The sequence below is a fragment of the Sorghum bicolor genome, chromosome 4, assembly GCF_000003195.3.
Source record: "Sorghum bicolor cultivar BTx623 chromosome 4, Sorghum_bicolor_NCBIv3, whole genome shotgun sequence".
In the NCBI taxonomy this organism is placed as follows: domain Eukaryota; kingdom Viridiplantae; phylum Streptophyta; class Magnoliopsida; order Poales; family Poaceae; genus Sorghum; species Sorghum bicolor.
The window spans coordinates 961,814-980,143 of NC_012873.2; the positions used below are offsets into that span (position 1 = coordinate 961,814).

General features: G+C 41.5%; 2 protein-coding genes and 1 pseudogene across 2 annotated transcripts; 1 reads left to right on the forward strand and 2 right to left on the reverse strand.

The window, feature by feature from the left end:
- On the reverse strand, positions 1,065–5,166 carry LOC110434654 (luminal-binding protein 2). Its single transcript, XM_021459206.1, has 8 exons — positions 4,982–5,166; positions 3,923–4,190; positions 3,619–3,833; positions 3,286–3,528; positions 2,387–2,866; positions 2,121–2,275; positions 1,903–1,985; positions 1,065–1,806 (listed from the first exon to the last, which is right to left on the reverse strand). The coding sequence occupies exons 1-8, from the start codon at positions 5,028–5,030 to the stop codon at positions 1,302–1,304; spliced, it is 1,998 nt and encodes a 665-aa protein (XP_021314881.1). The 5' UTR covers positions 5,031–5,166; the 3' UTR covers positions 1,065–1,301.
- LOC110434557 lies at positions 8,780–13,502 on the reverse strand (annotated as a pseudogene).
- LOC8068224 (probable metal-nicotianamine transporter YSL7) lies at positions 14,106–16,765 on the forward strand. Its single transcript, XM_002451337.2, has 4 exons — positions 14,106–14,602; positions 14,704–14,959; positions 15,070–15,204; positions 15,305–16,765. The coding sequence occupies exons 1-4, from the start codon at positions 14,269–14,271 to the stop codon at positions 16,635–16,637; spliced, it is 2,058 nt and encodes a 685-aa protein (XP_002451382.2). The 5' UTR covers positions 14,106–14,268; the 3' UTR covers positions 16,638–16,765.

The window sequence follows — 18,330 nt, forward strand, 5'->3', positions numbered from 1 at the left end:
CATCCACTAAATTATACAGTATAAATAGTTTAAAAGTCATATACTGATAATTGAAATACAAGCATAAAAGAGTACCAAAGATTTACAATCATTAATACACAGAGGTACTATAAAGGCGGTTCGCAACCCCTTTCTACAAGCGGTTTGGCGAACCGCCTGTGTTAGTGGCCGGTGGAAATAAATTTTTCACAGGCGGGCTGTGGAAATGTATTTTTACAGGCGGTTCAATTATGCCAACCGCCTGTAGAAATCTTTTTCTAGAAATCGATTTTTAAAAATAGAGAAAAAAAATTCCAGACCGAGGATGGCTGATTCCGGAACCTGGCGGACAGAAACAAGGTGGCAAACTGTAATTTTAGCTCTTTATAAATAATAAAGTATAAATGAATACATGTGTAATACGTATACTTGGTAGATAGACAAGGTATGCCCAGGACCCTATCGGGGCATACCCGGCACATGCCCTGTGGCTACGCCACTGCGATTTACTCCATCGATCCACACATCCACCAAGCATTTGCGTGTCACAGTATCTCAGGCCTTATCTGGATACAATTAGAAGGTCTTGTTTTAATTATTAGCTAGCAGAAAATTAGTTAATATTAGTTCTAGCATATTTAAACTGGAGGATTAATAGGTGGACTATCTTTTTGCTAAACCTAGCCCAGCCCAGAAATATCTTTTTGGCAAACTAGAGCAAGCCCGGAGACATGCTTGTTATATAAAACACTATCGACTCGAACGTCGAAGCATTTCAACTAGCCTAGCCCAGCCCGGAACAAAGAGACAGCCCCGTTCAATTGTTCCTCCTCATGGGCTAGCGTTGAGGCCCAAGAGATTGTAATACCCACTCAGCTTTGGGCCTCCCAGTCGGGTACGCATCACAAAAAGCAGTCAAGCTCCCCTCAGGAAGAAAAAAAAACAGTCAAGCACTTCTCTTTTTTCTTTTCTCTCGGCTTGGCTTTTTACTCCTATATATAATCACAGGAGCAATCTACTTTGCACCAATTCATTATCAATATTAGTTTAAAGAAAAGAAAACAGGAATAGCAGGGGCCAACACAAGTTTTAAAAGTGCATCTTCTTTTTTCACATAAAATTCCAACGCGAATCCTCTATAACAAGAACAATCACAAGGAAGTAGAGAAGAAAAACAAAGAGTTCTACGCTCAGCACGTCTAATGGCAGAGCAGCACGAAGATTAGTTTTGTCCGCAGATGAAACCCACCACCCCTCCTCCACCCTAAACACCATTACAAAATTTGGCATGGCTCCCGGCACTCCTCATCACCACCACCAATCTACAGCTCGTCGTGGTCGTCGTCGACGCCACCCTCCGAGTCATCACCACCGCCGGGGGCGCCGCCGGACCGCTGGTACACGGCCGAGACGATGGGGTTGCAGACGGCCTCCACCTCCTTGAGCTTCTCCACGTACTCGTCCTTCTCGGCCGACTGGTTGTCGTCCAGCCACTCCAGCGCCTCCTTGAGGGCCTCCTCCACCTTCTCCTTCTCCTCGGCCTCCAGCTTGTCGGCGAGCTTGTCCTTGTCGCCCACCGTGTTCTTCATGTTGTACACGTACGTCTCCAGCTGGTTCCGGGCGTCGATCCGCTCCTTCACCTTCTTGTCCTCCTCAGCGAACTCCTCCGCCTCCTTCACCATGCGGTCGATCTCCTCCTGGCTCAGACGGCCCTTCTCGTTGGTGATGGTGATCTTCTCTGACTTGCCGGTGCCCTTGTCCTCCGCCTTCACGTTCAGGATACCGTTGGCGTCCACCTCGAAGGTCACCTCGATCTGGGGAGTGCCCCTGAAGAACTCATTCATTCACAGAGTAGTAAGTATTGGTCATCAGACAACAGTGGATTCATCGGTTCAACAAAACAGAGTATTATCATCAACGCACCTTGGAGCTGGTGGAATGCCAGAGAGGTCGAACTTGCCGAGAAGACGGCAGTCCTTGGTCATGCTGCGCTCACCCTCGAAGACCTGTATGGATCACACAGACAAAATAAGTCATTACTACCAAGCCAACAGCTGGTGAAAGAGATTACAGCAGAGGAAAGAGCAGACTAATAATGGAGACTCCAGCAGAGAGGATAGAGCAGACTGCACGGCAATTACCTGGATGGAGACAGTGGTCTGCTGGTCCTGGTAGGTGGTGAACACCTGCGACTTCTTGGTTGGGATGACTGTGTTCCTCGGGATCAACTTGGTCATGACTCCACCGACGGTCTCAATACCCAAGGTGAGGGGTGCCACATCAAGGAGGAGGATATCTGCACCAAAGCAAAATCACACTTATGTAAGAAGGATGATCACTTACAAAAAAACACACACACAAACAGCTACCAGTAGGGATTATTAGAGCACAGAAACATGAGCCGAACCTTTGGTCTCATCACCACCCTCGCCGCTCAAGATGCTTCCCTGCACTGCGGCACCAAAGGCAACAGCCTCATCAGGGTTGACACCCTTGTTGGGCTCCTTGCCATCAAAGTAGTCCCTCAGGAGCTGCTGGACCTTGGGAATCCTGGTGCTTCCACCAACCAGGACAATCTCATGGATCTGGCTCTTCTGAAGGCCAGCATCCTCCATGGCCTTCTTGACAGGGCCCATGGTCTTGCGGAACAGGTCGTTGTTCAGCTCCTCAAACCTGGCACGGGTCAGCGGCTCCGAGAAATCGGTCCCATCAAAGAGGGACTCGATCTCAACACGGACCTGGTGCTGGTTGCTGAGAGCCCTCTTGGCACGCTCAGCTTCCCTCCTCAGCTTTCCAAGAGCACGGTTGTCCTTGCTGATGTCCTTGCTGTACTTCTTCTTGATCAACTTGATGAAGTACTCCATGATCCTCTGGTCAAAGTCCTCACCTGAATGAAGACATGATACAGCTCAGTCATAAATAAATAGGCAAGTTACAGTGTAAGCTCACAGGAAGCATGCTGATAGATTATATGCATGAAATATATCAACAGTAATAGCAAATGCATCCATGTAACTTCTAATGACAAGTAAATATATAGTGCAGATTCAAGGTATGGATGATGAATCCATTCATGTAAAAAAAAGTGCATGCATTATAAACTTGAATGCAGATAGAACTTCTATTAATGTGTATTGCATCATAACCAATCAGATTCAGATCAATGAATACGATGAATATATGGCATCATGCTTTTAATCTATGTCAAAATAGAATCTGATAATAAGGTGATACCAGTCATCAGAAGTATTCTATTGCCTAAGTGCATTGGATAGCTAGAAAGCTTTAATCAGAAAGCTCTCTTACCTCCAAGATGGGTGTCACCGTTGGTGGCCAGCACCTCAAAGACACCGTTGTCAATGGTCAAGATACTGACATCAAAAGTACCACCACCAAGGTCAAAGACAAGGATGTTCTTCTCCCCACCCTTCTTGTCCAAACCGTAGGCAATAGCAGCAGCAGTTGGCTCATTGATGATCCTAGCAACATTGAGGCCGGCAATGACACCAGCATCCTTGGTTGCCTGCCTCTGCGCATCATTGAAGTACGCTGCAAAAAAACACAACATAAAGAAGTTAGCCACCACATTTTTATATGATAACCACTAGAGGTAACCAGCAGAATGGTTCAGTTACTAACCAGGGACAGTGACGACAGCATCGTTGATCTTCTTGCCAAGGTACGCCTCAGCGGTATCCTTCATCTTGCCAAGAATCATGGCACTGATCTCCTCAGGGCTGAAGACCTTATTCTCCCCGTCCTTGATCTTGACCTGAATGTACGGCTTGCCATCCTTGTTAATTATCTTGTAGGGAACAAGTTTCATGTCCCTCTGGACTTCCTTGTCCTCAAACCTAAACAATGGGCATTACAGTTAGGACACCAGACATAATCCACAGCAAGATGAGATACAATAAGAAGTAATTGTGGAGAGAGGTATTACTTTCTTCCAATGAGACGCTTGACGTCAAAGATGGTCCTCTCAGGGTTCACGGCTGCCTGGTTCTTGGCAGCCTCACCGATGAGCCTCTCGCTATCAGTGAAGGCAACCCATGAGGGTGTGATACGGTTACCCTGGTCATTGGCGATGATCTCGACATGACCATTCTTGTACACACCAACACAGGAGTAGGTGGTACCGAGATCAATACCGATCACAGTCCCGAGCTTCTTGGTCTCCTCCTTTGCAACTGAAAATGCGAACAGGGATCCTGCACATATACAGAAAGAATAATGATTAAGCAACACTGATCATGTATTATCTCTTTAGTTACCAGCACATTAACAGCAGCAGCAGCAGCAGAAAGTGAAATGTAATGTAACTGAGGCATCATTTGACATCAGTAAAGAGTCAATTCAGACACATTCCAATTATTCCAGTATGCTTTTGGTAATCTAATCTATATAAAAAAAACTAGACACTTACATTTAGTTCAATTATTAAAAATTTAATGACTGGATGTTTAGGACATGAAATGAGAATCACAGTGTGCTCCATACCATTGCATTCTCTTCTAATTCTAATATCATGATCATGATCGAACCAACCACAGATCAAGGCAGTAATGAAGTCTGAAATCACTAGCTAATGTGTGAACTCAGTCGGAGTGAACGCGACTCAGTTTCAGGGCGAAGGGGCAAAAAATCTGCATCAACTACATCCCTTGGTCGCGGAAGGGTACTTACCAATTAGATCAAGGAACATACTACCTATAATAAACAGTCTAAATATTAGACTAGATCATATAAACAGTCTTCAGTGTCCTGCCATCGCTAACAGCCTCACACCCACTTTCCAATTTGTGATCTAAAATAAATAAATTCGCATGCAAACATCTCTCACGCAGATCAAGCTCCAGCCATGTCAGGGCACTCGCAAAATCTAATCCCAGCACCAGATCTCATCTCACATCTCACAGGAACATAAAGCAAACAAACAAAAACCATGCTCAGAGAAACCGAACCGGCACCGCACGAGACGATGGGATCGCATGGTGGGTACCTGCGAGCAGGACGCCGAGCAGGAACGCGGATCCGCGAACCCGATCCATGGCCGGCACCACCTTGAACGCTGCGCGCGCGCGCCCTCCTCCTCCTCCTCCTCCTCCTCGCCTTCTGGAAGCTCCTGGATCGATCCTTTGGTTTCGAACTGCTGGTTGACGAGTCGAGTCTGTCTGTTGTCTGAGATGGTGGTGGAGAGACGGGGTTTTAAACTGGGGTGGCTCGGGATCTCGCTGCGCCCGTCGCGTTGGCCGGGACGTCACGAGTCCGACCTGGACCAGTAGAAGCGGGACGCGTGGACGCCCGAGCCAATCGCGGGGGTCTCTGTGCTGGGACAGCCGCGGCCGTCGGTCACGCCCATCCGACGGCCCAGATGGCCTCAGACCGCGCGGAGTCGCGCCATTGGTTGGGGCCGCGTGGCGGTGGCGGGGACGGCCGGGCTTCCTCTGCTCCGAGTGGTCGGGAGCGGACTGGAACCGCGTCCTTCTACCAGCCAACTGACGTGTGGGCCCCACCACAGGGTCTCGTCGTTTTTAGAGAAAAAACTCTGTACTTAGTGTCTATTTGGTTCTCTTGGTAAATTTTAGTAAGCTAAATTTTAGTCATTTTAGTAGCTAAATTTTCAAACACATTAAGTAAGGTCTTGTTTAGTTCCACCTAAAATCTAAAAATCTTTTAAAATTTTCTGTCACATGAATCTTGATATATTAAAAAATAACTAATTATATAGTTTACCTGTAATCTGCACGAGGAATCTTTTGAGCTTAGTTAGTCTATGATTAGACAAATATTGCCAAATACAAGCCAAAACAAAAAAAAATTAGGAACTAAACAAGGCCTAAAAGGAACTCAAATAATTTAGTTCCACTAGTCATCTAAAAGTAATTGTTGAAATTCATTGCTAGAATGCGTTTTTTTAGACAGAGGGAGTAGCAAGGAAAACCAAAAAAGCCCTTAAGCAGTTATGAGGCACACCAAAGCAAAGCAACATACTCTCTCTATCTTTAAAAAAAATACAATTCTAATTCTAGATAGACGAGTCAAAGTTTCTTAAAGTTAACTAAATTTGTAGAAAAATATTTGTATCTTAATTTGAATTTATTATTAAAATTTTGTATAATAATTAATCTAATTATACTTATCTGATATCATAATTATTAGTATTTTTTATAGATTTAGATAAAAAATTAAAATTATTTGACTTCTAGAGTTGTGAAAATTATATTCTTTTCTAGACGAAGGGAGTAGTAGTAAAATGATGTAGGTGAGTTTATCCATGAACCTGCAAATAATCAACCGGTTTTTGTTTTGCTTTTCTCTTTTTTCCCAAAATATAAATCAATAATATATATGTCTTTCTAATAAAAAATTATATATATATATATGTCTTTTGAATAAAAAATGATCAAATAGTTGTGAAATCCTATAACCTTTGCAAAACAAATCCTAAGGCCTTGTTTAGTTCCTCACAAATTTTACAAAATTTTTCACACATTGAATCTTGCGGCACATGTATGAAGTACTAAATATAAATTAAAAAATAACTAATTACATAGTTTGTCTGTAATTTATTTGTATCTTAATTTGATATATTTAATAAAAAATTGTATAATAATTAATCCAATTATACTTATCTGATATCATAATTATTAGTAATTTTTTATAGATTTAGATAAAAAAATTAAAATTATTTGACTTCTCGAGTTGTGAAAATTATATTCTTTTCTAGACGAATGGAGTAGTAGTAAAATGATGTAGGTGAGTTTATCCATGAACCAACAAATAATCAACCGGTTTTTGTTTTGCTTTTCTCTTTTTTCCCAAAATATAAATCAATAATATATATGTCTTTCTAATAAACAATTATATATATGTCTTTTGAATAAAAAATGATCAAATAGTTGTGAAATCGTATAACCTTTGCAAAACAAATCCTAAGGCCTTGTTTAGTTCCTCAAATTTTGCAAATTTTTTCACACATTGAATCTTGCGGCAAATGCATGAAGTATTAAATATAGATTAAAAATAATTAATTGTATAGTTTGCCTGTAATTTATGAGACGAAATTTTTAAGTCTAGTTAGTCCATAATTAGACAAGATTTGTTAAAAACAAACGAAAATACTAAAGTATCCATTTTGAAAAAAAAAATGCAACTAAACAAGGCTAAGTTACCCGATCTCGTAATAAAAAAGCAAAGCATTTAGGGCCTAATTGATTGTTTGTGTACATAAAGCTTTGACGCTTACACGACAAACATAAAGCAGAGTCGGCTTGAGACACTGCAACAGACACCGTGGGCCGTGGCCTCTCTGTTGGCGTGGTCATCTTCGCAGCTGGTTTGACCTTCTACCGAGCGTTGCCCAATTCCACTATTTGTTTCAATAAGTTCTCTACTTTTATCTAACAAATCCGCCTACTATTTCTACGTAATCTAAAACCAAGAACAAACCTCATTAGTTATAATTAGAACGTAACATTGCTGGTATTACAAGTATATTTATTAGAGTGGCACCACAGGTCTAAACATGTCGCATTTCTATTTTCACCTAAAAAAATATGAACTGCTTTGTTGGTTCATGGGCATTTCCTCATCTTTTCTTGGGTATTCCGTGCTTTGTTCTATCTCAAAATATTCAGTTGGTTGTCCATCTACCTGGTCCTTGGTATGTGTACCCAAGACAGAGGGGGATCTCAATGTTATCAACATCAGAGAATGAATGTTTGCTTCTTAAGCATTGCATAAATTTTATAACCACTTGGACATTTCTTGGGTCTGTCTAGTCCAGCAACAATACTATACAGGTAACAAATTGCCTATCATACCTGGACCCCAAAAGGGCTCATTCTGATGGAGAGATGTTCTTAAATTGCTACAAAAATACAAAGATTTGTCAACAATCAATTTACATAACGGTGCAACCTGTCTCTTCTGGCAAGATCGGTGGGCAGACAATACCTGGAGCCAAACTTTTCCTGAGTTGTACTCTGCAGACAGTGATACATACCCATCACTTCCATGATCTATTTCACCTTCCCCTCTCACAAGAAGCCTACTCTCGGTTTTGTTCAACTTTATTCAATGGTTCAAAATCTAAATCTGCTAGACTCTGATGATAAATGGACTTACATTTGAGGGACTCCTATATTCTCTTCTAAAAGAGTATGGGTCATACCCAAATTCATTCTGGTTTTCATTGGCTGTGGAAGTCAACTTGTCAGAATAAGCAAAAATTCTTCTTTTGGTTGCTTTTAAAGGATAGGCTAAACACTAGAGCTCTCTTAAAACGTAGAAATATGTTCCTTGAGAATTATTCTTGTGCCTTTGTTCTTTGAATGTTGAGGAGGATCTTCTTCATCTATCTTTTTCACTGTCCTTTTGCCGCAAGTTGCTGGTTTCTTCTCCATCTGATAGTTCCCAACTCTAAAGATCTGGAGAACATGCTTGACAGTCTCAAATGTTAGATTCATCTCCCATTCTTCATGGAAATTATTGTTACTATGTGCTGGTCTATTTGGTCAGTTCGCAATGAAGCTATTTTCAATGACGTGCCTCCTTCTCTTCACCGCTGCAAGACAATATTCAAGAAAGAGTTTGCCTTAGTTTTGCTAAGAGCAAAGGAGAAGTATCACACCTTCATAGATCAATGGATAGTTTCCGCTTTGTAATTTATTTTGTTAGAAGTCCTTGTAACCTTTCTTATCTTCTTTGTTTCCTTTTTATTTCTTCATTCGTTTTGTTTGCTCTGTAACATTTGTAAGTTTTGTTCTCCTTTTAATAAAAGTTTAGTAGGGGTCTTTCACCCCTCGTGTTCGCTAAAAAAAACTAAAAGGTTCTTAGTCTCAATGCCTCCTTGTATCCAAGGATGTTTTGAAAGCTTTCTTAATCTAGAAAGCTCCTTGGACACTTCCTGCACGGAGGGCCTGTTGTCACCACACATGTCCAAGCAATGCTTAGCTAGCTCTGCAAGTCCCCTGAGCAATTTGATGCTCTCACACCCTTTTATTTGACTATCCAGTATAGCATCAAGATTATTCTCCTTCATAGCCAATAATAAACTTGATGAGAAGCTTCATTGTACCTCCTGGTCAATGAGTCTAAATGCCATCTGGCTGGTGAGGATCTCCAAAATAATAACACCAAAGCTATAAACATCTCTTATTTGTTAACCATCATTTTTGCATATACTGAGGATCCAAATAACCACATGTTCCTTGAAACATTATCAAAAATTGGGCTTCATCAGTTGGTGCCACTATGGAGGCACCAAAATTAGTCACCTTTGCCATATAATTCTCATCAAGAAGGATGATAGAGCTCTTCACACCACCATGTCGAATAGGTGGATTTGCATAGGAATGTAAAAAAGGCAAGTCCTTCAGCTACCTCATTGGCAATCCTCAAGAGAGAACTAAAAGGGATATGCATTGTGCGTTTCGTGCCATGAATGAGATCAAATAATGGTCCATTTGGAACGAACTCATACACCTCAAGGCAGCAATCCAATAGCTTAACAATGTTCTTGTGATTGATCTAGGAAAGAATCAACATTTCTTTACTAAATTCCCTCTTGTGCCTATCGTCAACTAATGCACATTTTTTATTACCACTGGAATATCCTTGATTACTCCCTTGAACACAGTGCCATGGCCTCCATGCCCAAGAATTTTTCTTTTATCAAATTTATTTGTTGCTTGTTCTAGTTCCGCTTCGATAAATATGGTAAATGTAGGCCCCTGGTCCAATTTCATTTTCTCAAATAACAAGAGCCCTCCATGTTGCTAGAAATATTGTTTCTTGACATTTGTAAGCTTTTGTCTTTCACAAATTATACGTGTGCAAAATATGATAATCACTAAAACAATGGAACCAATGGAAATGCCTGCATATATTGGTACCAAATACATTGTTAAATTAACTAAACCCATTGAACAAAAAGCATCGTATATATGGATGTGGCAAATGTTTTATTATACACAATGTTCCAGTGTCTATCCTAGATTACTTAATATACCTAATATCCATAGTTTAATTCTTTTTCCATCTGCTATGTTCTAAACTTTTTAGAGATTATAGCACCATAGAGTTTTTTTGACATTTTTTAATCCTAGAATATCGAAGTATTATGCGACAGAGGGATTAGCATGTATGCGCTTGTCAGCTATCACAAGTTCATGCTTTGATGTTTTTGTGCCTCTTTGCACATGAATGATTTGTACTTCCCTTCTAGATATTGTCAATTATTAGGTCTACTTATTACCTGAACTATAGTGGTGGAGTATAATACATTTGCATGATATTGTGTGAAAATAGTCACTATTTGTTTTAGTTTCACTTACAGTTATACCATTGTACAAAACATTAAACAAGTGTGCAAACTTCTAGTGATTTACCTATGATAAAGTTTGACGTCTGGGTCACAAGAGTTTGTGTTATCCAACTTTTTGCCTAGAGGGCATGAACAGTGGTATCCTTCTTCTTTGTTGTAGCAAGTCGCACCACTAGGGCATACACTTGGCGTCTACTTGCACTCATTGACATCTGTAGCATACACAAAAAAAATTAATGAATTGCTTTAGCATGAGTGATTGATAAAACAGCACCAGACAAATTTGGATCCAGAGAGAGAGGCCGGCTTCAAGTGAACCATGAAGACACGACGATGGATCTAGAGAGAGAGAGGTCGGCTTCAAGTGGCAAAGGAGGACTAGCAAATGCAACTCGCCCCTTAATACCAGTGGGGCTCTGGGGCGTGTGTGACTGTGTGCAGTTAAATAGTTGGCTCCTCGCCTTTGACAAGCTGCAAGAAAAGTAGTTAATAATCATCATTTATTGATCTGGATACTTGGAATAATTCGACTTGGAGACTCGGAGAGTTTGAATAATTCAACTTGGAGACTTGGACAGTTGAAAGGTCCAAATGGCTAGAGGGGGGTGAATAGCCTATTTAAAATTTCTACAAACTTCAACTAGACAAGTTGATTAGTAAAACAAAGGGCGACGCTATTCTAGCACTAGCACAACTAAGCTATGCAAGCCACCTACACAAGTCTAGCAAGAAAGCTAAACACAAGTTACAACAAGAAAGCACAACTACAAACTTGCTACACTCCTAAACAAGAAGACTAAACTAAACAAGCTAAACAACTAGCAAGATAAACAAGTAAGTAAAGGAGTGGAGAGTGATTGTTATACCAACGTTGTAGAGTAGAGATATATCCAACCAATCAATCACAATCACAAGAAAGACCTCGGCAAAAGATGACACAAGATTTTTTACCGAGGTTCACTTGCTTCCCGGCAAGCTACTCCTCGTTGTGGTGATACACCCACTTGATAGATCACGAGCTAATTGGCAATCCAAAGCCAAACCCTCAGCGGATGCCGCACATCCACTCACAAGATGGGGATCCTCCAAACCACGAGCAATCCACTAGAGTAACCAATTTGCGATCTCCCGCGGGGAAGGCTCAAGAACCCCTTACAAATCACTTGGTGAGGCTCGAAACAATCTCCAATCATGAGCTCAACACCACCGCTGCTCCAAGCCGTCTAGGGCGTCGGGAAACACCCAAGAGTAACAAGAAATCCGCAGCAAACTCAAGAATCAAGTAACACTAAATGCAACTCTCAAAGCAATGCACTTGAATCTCACTCAATCTCACTAGGATTAGCAATCAAGCAAGGAGATGAGTGGAGGGAGTGTTCTCTAGCTCAAAGTATGCCTCAAGTAATCAAATGTGCCAGAGAGAGCCTCCCAAAGCCGGCCACCAACTATTTATAAGCCCCTCAAAGAAACTAGCCGTTGGCTGTTTTCACTGGGCTGAAAACGGGGGGCACCGGACGCTACTAAGTGAGCACCGGACGCTCGACCCCCTGCGTCCGGTGCACTGGAGTTGGCCACGTGTCCTCTTTGAATCTCGCGTGTCAGATCCTAATGGCTACCTGCAACACACCGGATGCTCTGCAAGTCCACACCGGACGCGTCCGGTGCACACCGGACTCATGCGCAGAGAGTTTGTCAAACTCGCGACCTCACCGGACGGTCCGGTGCTCACCGGACTCGTGCACAGAGAGGGTTGCAAAAACCCCTCACACCGGACGCTAACCACCGGACGCTCTCAGAGTGCGTCCGGTGCTCAACCCTAGCAGGGTCAAGCACACCGGACGCTGAGGCCAGCGTCCGGTGCCTCCGCACTCAGCGTCCGGTGAGTGTTTCTCAGTGAGAAAACACTTCCGCGACTTCTCCAAAATTTCCCACCGGCGCAATAGAAAATATACACTTATTTTTCTCAAAAGCGCCGAATCCCGCCTCGCAAGCTCGGCGGGAGGAAAAGAGGAACCCACACCCCTCTCAACCTTAGGAAAACCACCTCCTTTGCAAATGTGCTAACACCAACAAGTGTCCACCACCAAAGTGCAAGTGTGTTAGCTTTTAACAAACATTTTCACCAAAGGAGTTACGTTAGCACTTTACTAGATCCTAATGCATATGCTCAAGATATGGACCTAGTAGCACTTGATTCGAGAGATGACCGTGATTTCCCCTCTTGATAGTCGGCTATCTATCCTAAACCCGGTCAATCACTTCTCTACTCATCTTAGACCGGCAAAAGTAAAACCCTATGTTTATACCTTTGTCTTGATAACTTTGCTCCTCGTCTATCATCATGATCTCCACATCATGCTTCATTTCTTTGTAATCATGTGGCCACCTTTCCATGCCACCATGCACCTTCATCACATGTGTTGCTATGCCTAATTCAAATCACTTAAACACAAGGCATTAGCAACTTGGTGTCATTAATTACCAAAACCAAACTTGGGCTTTCAACAGTCGACCTCAATGGTTACCGAGTCTAGAGTTTGTCTGATACTGAGTCGACTAGACAAAGCATAGCAATAGTTGTGAGGTCAATGTTCACCTATACTTCGTTGGTCAATACTTACTCAGTACTAGTATGTCACAACTGCTCTATTGATGGTTTTTTGGGTACAAATCAGCTACATGTCGACCGAATCTGGACCAATCAAAGTGAGTAGACCCGTTGAACCCAATTCTTCAGCTAGTAGCTAGCTCATCCCTTATATAACGATCAATATTCATAGAAGAAATAATAGTGTCTTTGCTTATCTCTCTACTGTACTTTTCTTTCATAATAAATCAACATCAGCATCAACTAAATTTCAGGCAAGTTGAAGGGATATATATATATATATATATATATATATATATATATATATATATATATATATATATATATATATATATATATATATATATATAACAGCACCATTTGCATTGCCTCTAGGTGCATTCATTCACCACTAAAGCAGCTATCTATGTCAGGGTCAGGCGCCATTACCATTTACTAACATTCTCAACGAGATACAACCACTTTGAGTCTTGACGGTACCTAGCTTGATTTGGCCACGAAAACCCTAGCTCTTCACCTCCAAACTCTGCCAACTAAACGACAGCCATGGACGTACGGCAGGGAAAGAGGAAGAAGAGTGTCCATCGGCTCCTGATCTACAAACTGGTATTAGCTAGGCCACCTCTTAATCTAGTCCATTTGTGTGCCTATGGGGCCATGACTGGCCCTCCTCCACTATTGATTGATCAGTCCGCTCCTAATAAATCAATAAAAATTTGGATTTTAGATCGAGGGTGTCCTTCTACTAGTTTAAGCATGACAAAAAGCTTGCCTCTCCAGCTACAGAAAAACGCACACATGTGAATAGCTTAGCTATGCGGTTACAAGTTTCTATAGCAAAATTATAATAATTACTGCTATATATTCTATATATATACCCCTCCTATTTTTAGTAGCAATAATGTAGCAAAACATTCGGTTCTATCATTTCCTTTAGGTGTAGTATGGGTAGGTTCTTGCACTTTTGTTTCATCATGCAACACTAATAGTGTACGTGGGCTAATGTGTGTTATGGACTACACCCTCAAAACAAGGAAAGCACAACCATGAAAATAGATAAAGCTAAAGTAAGCTCCAAGAGACAACAAAGGCATGCAAACACGCATGCTATAGTTAGAAGAAGGGACAATGTTCCTTAATTAACTACTTGATTCCTTATAAAAGGCCACATCTCCCCTCTTCTTTCCCATTGCATCCAACATTTGATTCTGTGTGTATGTCTTGGTTTATTATTAATTTAATAGACCAAGGCATGCACACAGAATCAAACAAACCACTAAATCCCATTGTTCCTCCATCAAGAGGAACTTAGTAATCCATCCCATTGTTCCTCCACTTAGTAATCCCTACAATGGAGCAAGATGATTGTGCACAGGAAGGTGTCTCGGTGGAGCGTGCATTTGAGGCAGATCCGATCCCATCATTATCAGAGACCATAACACCACGATCAATAGTGGTTAGCTTTATCCTTGGTGTTGCCCTTTGCGCCGTCGCCATGAAGATCAGCCTAACCTCAGGCTTCCTCCCGTCACTCACTGTCCCAGCTGGCCTCATGGGTTTCTACCTCATCCAGGCATGGTTCCGTGCTCTTGATTATTTTGAATTGCCGTACCAACCATTCACTCGCCAAGAGAATACTGTCATTCAGACATGTGTTGTCGCTTGCTCTGCCATTACATTCAGTGGTATGTGTCTATAAGCACTGCATGTAAAACTTTATTTACTATACTATGCTATGTTGTTATTCAATTATATGGGTTGATAAATGTGTCACATTCTTATTTAGGAGGGTTTGGTACATACATCCTCGCAATGGGCAAGAAGGCAGCTGGAGAAGACATGAGGGATGAGAAAAATACTATTGAGCCAAGCATTGGCCGACTGATTGCTTTTCTCTTCCTTGTTAGTTTTTCTGGCTTGTTCATCCTCATGCCCTTCAGGAAGGTCATGATCATTCGACACCAGTTGACATTCCCTAGTGGAATGGCCACGGCACATTTTATAAATAGCTTCCATACCTCTCAAGGCGTCAATAAGGCAAGGCATGTATCATCCGTTAAAGGAACTCAAAATGAATAAGTGAATACCTTTGGTATATAAAAACTAGTATGCATGCTTATTTAGTTATGTCACCATGATTATTTACTTACAGGCAACAAGTGAAGATGTTGTTTAGATCATTGGGGGGGACTGTATTTTGGAACATGTTCCAATGGTTTTTCACTGCTGAAAAGGACTGTGGCTTCAAAGTATTTCCTATATTTGGCCTTGAGGCATATAAACATGGGTACACAAAACACTACCATATCAATAAAATAAACTAATTACCTATCAAACAATGTGTGTATGTATGGACTAACAAATTTGCATTCCATTTCCTTGACCAGATTCTATTTGGACTTTTCCATGTCTAATATTGGCATCGGTATGTTGTGCCCGTACATCATCACTGTCTCCATGTTCATTGGGTGTGTTATCTCATGGGGGATCATTTCACCATACCTTGCAACAAAGTCGGGTATCTGGTACTCTACTAACATTAACTCCACCAGCATGAACAGCATCAGGGGCTATAAGGTGTTCATCGGTGTGTCCATGATACTCGCTGATGGCCTCTTCAACTTCCTAACAATTGTGTTATGCACATTGTATGCGATGTGCAAGAGGCACAAGCAACCAATGCAAGGTGATAATGAAGTTGATAGTGACACGCAATTGCCATTCCATTGCCTCAATGCTGCTGAGCAACAAAAGACAAAAAAGAGCTTCGATGATCGTCGTAGGGCACAGGTGTTTTTACGGGACCATATATCCAACTCGGTTAACATCATCTGTTACATCCTCCTATCAGTGGTTTCCATACTTGCCATACCGTACCTCTACCCGCAGATGAGGCACATCCATGTCGCTACCATCTATCTTGTTGCACCGGTCGTTGCCTTTTGTGATGCCTATGCATTTGGTGTGACTGACATGAACTTGTCGAGCACCTATGGCAAACTTGCCATGGTCCTCGTCGCTTCAATTGTTGGTCGTAACAATGGTGGTGTGATCGCTGGCCTCGTCTCATGTGGGATTGTGATGGGGAGCATGTCTAATAGCAACAACCTGATGCAAGACCTAAAGACAGGGTACTTAACACTAACCTCACCACACGCCGTGTTCATCAGCCAGGCAATCGGCACGGCACTAGGGTGCATCATCAACCCAATCATGTTTTGGATCTTCTACAAAGTGCAAAATGGCAACGCTGACATTTTTGACGCGCCCTATGCCCGAGTGTACCGCGGCATCGCCATGCTGAGTGCTGGCCAGAACGGGCTACCTATGCACTGCTTGTGGCTATGCAAGATCTTCTTCACACTAGCGCTAGTGCTTAGCATGTTTCGAGAGATGGCCACATGTAAGCAGTGGCGCGTGGCACAATACATTCCGAGCACCATCTGCATGGCCATCGCCATTGTAATGCCAGCACGCATACCCATTGACATGTTTGTAGGGAGCTTGCTACTGTACTTGTGGAGGTGCGCCAACCCTAGCAAGGCACCAGCGTACTCAATGGCGGTGGCATCAGGGATGGTCTGTGGGGATGGGTTGGGGATGCTACTAACATCGGCAATGGCACTTACACAAGTGCACGCACCCATTTGCATCAAGTTCTTGTCTCGTACCGATAATGTAAAATTGGATGCCTTCTTAGCTACACTGCCTATGACATAGCTTCATGGGTGCATATTGTAATGTATCATAGGGGAACCCATGCTTTAGTTGCTTGATTGTATCCACTTGTAAACTTGTTTTAGTCCAAATTTGTGAGTGAATACAATTTTCATCGACACATTTGAGCATTTCCTGTTCACACATAAGATTAAAACCTATTGTAAGCGTGCATCTCCATCCTTCAATTGGGTTGCAAATGTATGTTGTTGTGTTGAGTTAACAATGGAGCATACAAACTTTTGGGAGCATATTATTAGTCAAAGTGAAGCGGTTGTTTAAATTCAAAGTATTTTGAATTTTAGAAGTACTAGATGATATCACGTGGGTTGCTGCAGAAATTATATTGTGTCATGCATTCGACTGGGCTGGACATTGAGATATCCATTCATAGACCTAGGCTAAATTCATACGTCCTCGCCCAGCATCACCGCTCCCTTAATCTTGCATCGTGGCCAAGAAAATAGCAGCAGAGAATCCGCTTCCATTAGTCGTCACCTCAAATCCTTGTGTTTAGGCTCACACATGGTGTTATATTGCACAAAACAAAAGTTGCTAAAAACTTTTTAAATAAACTCCCCATGTAAGCCACCATTTGTCATTTTCCATGCCATTGGCAGTGGTATGTGTCCCTTTTGTATACTTGACAATAAATAAACTTTTGAATATACTTAAAAAACATGCAGAATAGAGAGAGAATCTAAAATTCTAAATAGCATCGTCTTATACTTGATGCTGACATGATGATTGTTACTTGATCTAGAGGCAACGATGACAAGTGGGGCACTAGAGCTCGGTAGACCTATCAGTACTCCCGAGAAGAAATAGTAGTATGATTTTTTATCATAAGAGATAATACTCTCTCTTCATTCCAAATTATAAGCCATTTTAGTTTTCTTGGAGAGTCAAAGCATTTTAAGTTTGAACAAAACTATAAAAAATATTACAAAGATTGGTGACATGAAATAGATATATCATGAAAATATAATTAATAAAGAATCTAATGGTACTTATTTGGTATCATAAATGTTATTATTTTATTATATAAATTTGGTCAAACTTAAGATATTTTGAGTCTTCAAGTTAGCTTATAATTTAGGACAAAGGAAGTTTTAGGTCCCACGGTCGTGAATCATCATAGCATATGACTTATCCACGCCACGATCCATCTCCCATAGGAAAAAAAATCCACAACAATACCTAATGGATGGGGATTGGGATAGAGAAGGGAAAATGAATTGGGATAGAAGAGAAGGTATGGGATGGATATGCTAGTCTTTATCTCCTATTCGTATATATCTTTATTTCCTACTATACAAACATGGAATCAAATCTATCACATTCCTCATTTCCCCATCGCAACCCTCATTTCCCATATCCCATATTGCCACCTAAAAAATTGGCCGTAGCTTGTAGCCTCACGAATGGACACATGAGGGCGCCTCTGCCCACCCATTTCATCTCATGCATCTATTCACCTACACTACTCCCGCACGTCCCTGTACATAGAAATGCTTCTTTTATTGACAACAGAATCCCGATGTTAAGTCTTCAACACTTGCTCAAATATGCTAACTACCAAGTGTATCATCTTGTGTATGCGTGTTAGTATATTTTTTCACAAATATTTAAAGGTTAAGTCAGAAAATTAGATTCTAAATACATAACTCTTATAAAGCAAAGTTCCACTATCTAT